This window comes from Lampetra planeri, chromosome 12, assembly GCF_965212315.1.
Source record: "Lampetra planeri chromosome 12, kcLamPlan1.2.h2, whole genome shotgun sequence".
Taxonomy (NCBI): Eukaryota; Metazoa; Chordata; class Hyperoartia; order Petromyzontiformes; family Petromyzontidae; genus Lampetra; species Lampetra planeri.
In genome coordinates, this window is record NC_136118.1 from 8091381 (window position 1) to 8099262 (window position 7882).

The following is a 7882-nucleotide window of genomic DNA, read 5'->3' on the forward strand; positions in this document are numbered from 1 at the left end:
TAAGTGCAGTCTCCAACCCGTATTATCCACGCTAGCTCTCTGGCCTCTCTATTTATGTGCTGTGAAGGACAATTGCCCAAAACATCACCTAATATAAATATATTCCTTTTAAGACCACTGGGTTTTTGATGAATGTGTTTAGTTACATAAATGTTGTACGTGTGCACCACTGCCATCGCAGCAGCAGCAACACCAACTACTTTGTTGAACAAAAAGCTGCACGCTTAGATACCGCACGCATATTATGAGTATTTTTTCAAGACAACGCTGGCATACTGCGGCCTCACCATCACCCCTGTGCACACAAGAAGCGGACGGGTTAAGGAAGCTGTGGAGTGTGGGCGTGCCAGTAACCCAACCCTACGTTTACACAACAGAGACCCCTATTAAGTGCTCACTGACAGCATCTGTACAGTCCAGGGGCTAAACCCTAACCTGGCAGAATTGGCAGCAGAATAACACCTTGTTTCAATTACAATAGGCATACAGGGCCTCATTTGTGTGCGACTTTTGTAATGATGGATACATTTATTTAAATACGCTATTAGTATCCATAACAGTTTTTTTTTGGGTTAGATTGCGTAAATATATAAGTTTGTCGTTAAACCTGCCACCACCCGACACGCTTTGTCACGTAAACAGAACATGCCAATTCGTTACGAGTACAGCAAACCGATGTGTTGGAGAGCAAAGCCACAACATTTCCAATCTGAGTAAGACGTTTCGCCAGTAATTACAACTGGCCATGGCTCACACCCGTGGCAGTGGCGAGTGATATCTGAACCGGGACCTCGGCCACACCTGGGCCCTCACAAGCATTCACTGACCAGCGTGGCGCTACGGTGGCGAGATGGAAACTACCTTGCCTGGTATACAGGAGGTCGTGGGTTTGATTCTGACCCTGATTCCTGTATAATTTGTAGTTTGCATTTTTTCCCCCTGGTCGCGTGGATTTTTCTCCGTTTCCTCCTGTTTTCCCTCCACATTTAAAAACATGCGTTTCCAGTATTTGGCTGCTGTACATTTCCACGTGATAAGCCACTTTGTTGAGCTATGATTTGTGGCCAGGTTGCTTTTGAAAAAAGAGCCGTATAGCTCAGTGGGCCTTACCTGGTAAAATAAAAAAAAAGTGTAGTTTTGTTTTAAATATGGTAAAACCGCTCCCATATGACCAACACGGCAAGGAGAGACTAACGAATGAACCGTACGTGCGCACACGTACTTTGATAACGATTGCGTGACGTAAATATGTTTGAGACCAGGAGTTGGCAAACCTGTGGCTCTGAAGCCGGGTGCAGATCTTTAGGGACTGCTTCGTGACAGTTAATTATTAAAGACCACCGCCTTGTATTCACACGGCACTGGGGCTTGCAGAATAAAAAAATAAATGTCTCTTCTTGTTATTATGGTTTTCAAACCCTGTTTCAGGTCCTTCTTCAAAAGAGAAAGGGTGTTGAGGAAGCTGTGGTGCGTAGATCGGATAGAGAGGGATGTGGGTGTGCCAGCAACCCAACCCAACGTTTATACAACAGACCCCTTTCAAGTGCGCACTTAACAGCGTCTATACAGTCCAGGGCCTAAACCAGAACCTTGCAGAATTTGCAGCCGAATCATACTTTTGTGTCCACTCATACGACAACTGCAATGTCATATACACCAGAGCTAAGCTCGTCTATAATGTGCACTGGTATCTGTTCTTCAGAAGTAAATTATGCTAACCGGTGTTTGCTTAAGGGGCGTATATTAGGCACAGGAACATTCATGCTTCGCACACCGCCCTTGTCGGCTGTGCAAACGGCGCTGGTTATTTATTTATAATCACCGTTGCGCTCATTGAATTTGTTCGTTGCAGGCGCCATCTGTTTTGGGAACATGGGAATAGGCATGATGGAGCCGCTGCTGCCCATCTGGATGATGGAAACCATGTGTCCCTCCAAGTGGCAGATCGGTGAGTGTGCGCACGGTCCCGTTCTCAACGAGTCCACCGAGCCGATCACGAAACAACCCTCTGAGATTTACTCGCCAATGTGTGCGTGCGTGGGCACGTGCACGTGCGTCACAGGTTGCTGGGTCGACGGTTGTCAGATTGGAAATAAAAAAATAATAATAAATAAAACATAATAAAATAATTCTCACGACGTTTCGGAGAGCAGGTCTGTCGAGTAGACAGTCTACTCGACAGACCTGCTCTACACCTGACGGCGGCTGCTTGCGTTGTGGCCGAAACGTCGTGAGAATTATTTTATGTTTTATTTTTATTATTTCATGATTTACATTCTACGTGACTTTACTGAAAGAACCAAGAAGATGAATGAATCCCTGCAGTCACGAAAGCTTTAAATCGAAATTTATGGTTGTCAGATTGTTTAGCGCAACGGTTTCCCCAAAACTCTATGCCAGAGTTCGCATTTTTCGCAAACCGCAGGCCAGAGTTTGGCCTGAACAAAATAAAAAGGTGGTGGTAAAGTTTCACCGTTTATTTTTGGGAACATGGCAATGGTCATGGTTCAAGCAGTGGGGCTATTTGGCATTTCAGAGATTCGCCAGGCTATTCCTGAAGCCGTCCACCGCCTCGCTGACTAAACCTGGATATCAGCAAATAAACATTGCTGATCAACCCCTCGCCATACGACAGAATGATGTGGAAATTGTAGGACATTTATGTTCTTTCCTCCCAGGCATGGCTTTCCTCCCAGCCAGCATTTCATATCTGATCGCAACAAACATCTTTGGGCCACTCGCTCATCGCATAGGAAGGTGACGTTTTCCTCCCACTTACGCACGCGACCTCTAACGATCACAGCGCGGCACACTGACGTCTATAGGTGGATATCTTACTGCCTACGTACAATTTGCAGCGCTTTGGTCAATCCACTGCTGGATGAGGGCCTCGTCTCGTCACCGCGCGGGTATTGTGGGTTATTTCACCACACATCACAGTGCTGGTCAGTGCGCGTCGGTGAAGGTGAGCATACAATTTGGAGCGTAGATGCACAGTAAAAAAAAATTATTCTGCACTGCCCTCTGATGTGCACCACGGTCTAAATCATACGAAGGACACGAGTTGAACTTGCATAAGCTTATTCTGTCGTCTAGATTCAGTGGTGGCACAACCGCTGATGGAGTAATAGCCACCGGTGTTTGGGGAGTGGTGTCCATGCGCTCCAGTGTCTATTTGTCCGAGAAGCCTCGACTGATGAAGGGTTTGCAGACAGTTCGGGTAGGCTGAAGTCTGTAATAACATGAATTTTAATTTTCCGTGACATTTCTCCGTAACGGCTTAAAATGTGGTAGATGCTGAAGACACTTCTAGCCGGCTTCGAAACCGAATCGTGTAATCCAGCAGCTCACACACACACACAAAGTGAAAATATTGGCGACTGAAATTACCGCTCACATTGTCTTTTTCGCCAAAGACGGTTCAATACCCATCATTGTCACTCGGTAAACTGACTGCGGGGGATAGACCCATGACCCCTCAAGGCTCGAACCTTCTTAACAGCATACAATTAGACGATCGCGAAACTGCTTTTTTACGAAGTCAATTTAAAATGAAGCGAAACATTACATCTTTTTAAAATGTGTTTTTTTTTTCTTCTTCTTACCGTTAACTGTTCACAGGTGGCTGTGCTCACTCCTGGGGATGGTGTTGGTTGGCGTGAGCATGAGCTGTGTGAGTCATCATCGCACCAACAGCTGCGACTGAATATTGCATCCTTCATTGAACTTTGACACAATCACGGGTTTTCAGTAGATGTAAAAAAAAATCCCGATATTTCATACCACGAAAGCACGAGAGAGCCCGCTTGGTATTTTGTATAAAAGCAAAGCTGCAGAGACATTCATGTCACAGTTTTTCCCAGTTCATTACTTCATGACGCTCGGAGCAGTTTAGGAGAAACGTCGTCGTGCGTCGATGTTGAATTCAGCCTTGTCCTGGATGGTATGAGGACCACTGATAATATTTAAATGTTTTATTTTAATAATTTTTATAGTACATATATATCATCCTTATGGCGGTACCCCGGGGTACCAAATAATACAAAATGGCCGAGGCAATTAAATATTTTATTTCTGGGACACTATTTTCCAGGGGTGTACTTAACTCCGCGACTGGGGTACCAATCAATCCGAAATCAGTGCCACACTCTGCGATGTCGAAACGCAGCGAGGACGATTGCGCCAGAACCCTGAACGCTCGTACGCACCGTAGCGGTGCATCGTGTACAGCTCGTCGAGACGAGTCGATTGCCGCATCGCCGACCATCAACAGACTAAACATGACTGCATCACGGACATTATGCGAGAGCCGGGGTACCGCCTTAAGGTTCATGCTGTTTGTCTCTTAACTGTGCTTCTTCTCAAGACGAGTATTCACAGCACCCATTAGATTGTGGGTTCGAGACACGTAACACGATCTTTGTTTTCAAAACTGTTTTGCAGGTACCACTGGCTAATGACATTTATGCCTTGATTGCTCCGAATTTTGCAATTGGTTTTGCGCTGGGTAAGTTTCCTTGTACAAAATACGAGTATATATCAGTCTTCATCAGTTTTCCTGGCACAGATTGGCACACATTTTTTCTTCATGTTTTCTGATCTTACCATATTTTGCCATCATCACTCTCCATTCCCGTGCTCTTGTTTTCTCAAGGATACCATCTTTGCATCTCTCCCTTGGTCTATCACTTGTCGTCTTCTTATTCTGTCCATTTGCCACACAAATAACCATATTGCCAAATCGGTTATTCCTCCAACCACCTCATGTGATCGAACCTTAATTTCGTGTTTCTTACATTGTCTCTTTTACTCCAGAATGCTTATACTAAATCGCATTTCATGACATGTATATTAGCCATTTTTTAAAATCCAGGAATGCCACCGAGTCATAGGACTCTTTTTATGAAATGACACCGGCAAACAAGGCCTCTTTTCTTTAACTGCCACTGCCAAAGCAGACGACGCGTATTCATGGTTAACACACCTGCACATCATTTAGCAGGGTGGCTGCCGCACAGTTCGAAGTGCAAACCTCTGCAACAAGTGCACGGGTTTGTTTTGGTTTAGTTTGTTGTCGTTCCCCGACACCTTCGATTAGCACGATTGACTATGTACGGTGCGACAGACGTTCAACATACATACATTCATGTGTGCTAAAGATACGCGACCGCTCGGCCATGCCACCACAACATCGCGGGCGGTGCGTGTTTTTTGCGGGCGCATGCAGGCATGGTGGACTGTTCCATGATGCCCATCATGGGCTACCTGGTTGACCTGCGCCACGTCTCCGTCTACGGCAGCGTCTACGCCATCGCGGACGTCGCCTTCTGCCTCGGCTTCGCGCTAGGCGGGTCCCGCGGCAGCACAAGCCACGACGTTACGGGCCAATCGTAGCTCGACGTTCCGGCGCACGTCCTCGCCGTCTGCTCCTTTGCATGCGTCTAATAAGAGTGTTGGGCTTTGAAAAGTTTACGCGTGATACGCCACTTCGTTGGGATACCGTTTGCAGCCAGGTCACGTCTGAAAAAAAGAGCCATATAGTTCAGCGAGCCCGACCTGGAAAAATAAAAGGTTTCGTTGGATTTGTATCATGTCAAAATGCGGCCGCATCTCGAGCCGCTGTACTTAAAGAGTCGGCACATTTATTTGTACAGAGTCAGTCATTTCAAAGAGACAAAAAGGAAGGTCTTGATCCTGGAATTGAACAGGCTCATGGAGTCAACACCACGCATGGCGAGGGGGAGTTCCACACGATTGGGAGTGTGGGGAATGAGAGATCTCCAACCAAATGAAGGATGCTTGAGCAGAGTGTGAAGAGGATTTGAGTGCTTGGAGAGAGACAGGAGAGTGCATGGACGAGAGTAGAGTGAGATGAGAGGGGAGAGGCAGGAGAGTGCGTGGAGGGGAGTGGAGTGAGATGAGAGGGGAGAGGTAGGAGAGTGCGTGAAGGGCAGTAGAGTGAGATGAGAGGGGAGAGGTAGGAGTGTGTGGAGGGGAGTAGAGTGAGATGAGAGGGGAGAGGTAGGAGAGTGCATGGAGGAGAGTAGAGTGAGATGAGAGGGGAGAGGTAGGAGAGTGCGTGGAGGGGAGTGGAGTGAGATGAGAGGGGAGAGGTAGGAGGGTGTGGAGGGGAGTAGAGTGAGATGAGAAGGGAGAGGTAGGAGTGTGTGGAGGAGAGTAGAGTGAGATGAGAGGGGAGAGGTAGGAGAGTGCATGGAGGAGAGTAGAGTGAGATGAGAGGTAGGAGAGTGCGTGGAGGGGAGTGGAGTGAGATGAGAGGGGGGAGGTAGGACAGTGCGTGGAGGGGAGTGGAGTGAGATGAGAGGGGAGAATGTGTGGAGGGGAGTGGAGTGAGATGAGAGGGGAGTGTGTGGAGGGGAGTGGAGTGAGATGAGAGGGGAGAGGTAGGAGAGTGCGTGGAGGGGAGTGGAGTGAGATGAGGGAGGTAGGACAGTGCGTGGAGGGGAGTGGAGTGAGATGAGAGGGGAGTGTGTGGAGGGGAGTGGAGTGAGATGAGAGGGGAGGTAGGAGAGTGTATGGAGGGGAGTATAGTGAGATGAGAGGGGAGACAGGAGTCCATGGACCAGAGCAGAGGGAGATGACATTTTGGTAGGCAGGGCCGAGTCCATGGAGGATCTTAACAAACGGTGTGATCTTGAAGTTGATCCGAGATTGGGGAGCTGGTGAGGCGATCGGACTATTGGGGCGATGAGGTCTCGTAAACGAGTCATGTGGTCTTGCTGCAGGTCCCTCGGCTGGAGGAGCCATAGCCAAAGAGTTGGGCTTCCCCTGGCTAATGGTCATCATCGGCATCATTAACATTCTCTTTGCTCCGCTCTGCTTCTTCCTACGCAATCCACCGGGCAAGGAGGAGAAAACGGTGAGGCTATTTCCACGACCTCACAGATATTAACATCATGCAGGATGATTTAAACAAACCCTGGTTTGTTTTTTGATCTACATTTTGGAAAAAACACATAAATACTTGTTCTATCGGCAACAAAAATCATACATTCTCAAAACAAAGTTCTTGAGGAAATTATTTTCTAAGACGGCAACACTGTACTTAGTTAATTCCAAGATGAAGACACTGCAGCAGAGTTGTGGTTTGCTATCGCGCTGTTAATCCAGCATTGCATGAGCACCACTGCACACCGTGCGGTTTGTAGGGGTTACTTAACGAAACTTAACCCTTTCCGAGACACCTGCAAGTTGCAGGGTGGGTCCCGTTCACCGCTAATCATCGGAACGCGCAAGCGGTTAGCTTAAATTTTATTTCAAGAGGCAGAGCGTCATTGTTTTCAAACGCATCGTACTCACCGCAGAGAACTGTAGCGACATGGCCGCACTCTATAGCTGGCGCTAAACTGTGCCACTCGCCCTCCCGCATGGCCTTGTGGGAGTCTCGTTACCAATAGTTATTTTACTTTACGTGCACGTCATTGGAACGGAACAAGAAGAAAAACTGATGACGTACACATACATACACGTACATCATTGGAATGGGTTAACTATACTTAACCACACCAGTCAGTGTGGGTTGGTAAAGGAGGATCAAACAAGTTTGGTGCATAGGACACTAAGTGATTTTGCTTCACTGTCCACAATTGTGGTTTAATAATAGCTCAATTATTATAAAGTTTAGCTAGGGTTTATGTTCAGCTCAACTTATATCAGGGACGAGTGTTAGCAGTGGATGAACAAGTTTACAGAAACAGGAAGGGGTTAGGATGCCAAACGCTCCGGGAGGAACTCAACGTTATATCGCTTTGGGCGACATGTTCTTGACTACAAAAGCATCAGCAAAATGAAGGAAAGCAAATTGAAACCTGCCGAGTTACCCGACATTAAAACACACATTTCAGAGCCATGACATTGTCAA

General features: G+C 47.1%; 1 protein-coding gene across 2 annotated transcripts in view; it reads left to right on the top strand.

The window, feature by feature from the left end:
• LOC144721618 (synaptic vesicular amine transporter-like) overlaps positions 1 to 7882 on the top strand; it is a 35386-nt gene that overhangs the window by 24835 nt on the left and 2669 nt on the right. For both annotated transcript variants that reach the window (XM_078599402.1, XM_078599403.1), the window contains exons 10-15: positions 1853 to 1948; positions 2679 to 2757; positions 3622 to 3673; positions 4444 to 4507; positions 5228 to 5347; positions 6747 to 6880. In XM_078599402.1, the coding sequence (XP_078455528.1) occupies positions 1853 to 1948; positions 2679 to 2757; positions 3622 to 3673; positions 4444 to 4507; positions 5228 to 5347; positions 6747 to 6880 (545 nt within the window). The remainder of the gene's footprint in view (positions 1 to 1852; positions 1949 to 2678; positions 2758 to 3621; positions 3674 to 4443; positions 4508 to 5227; positions 5348 to 6746; positions 6881 to 7882) is intronic.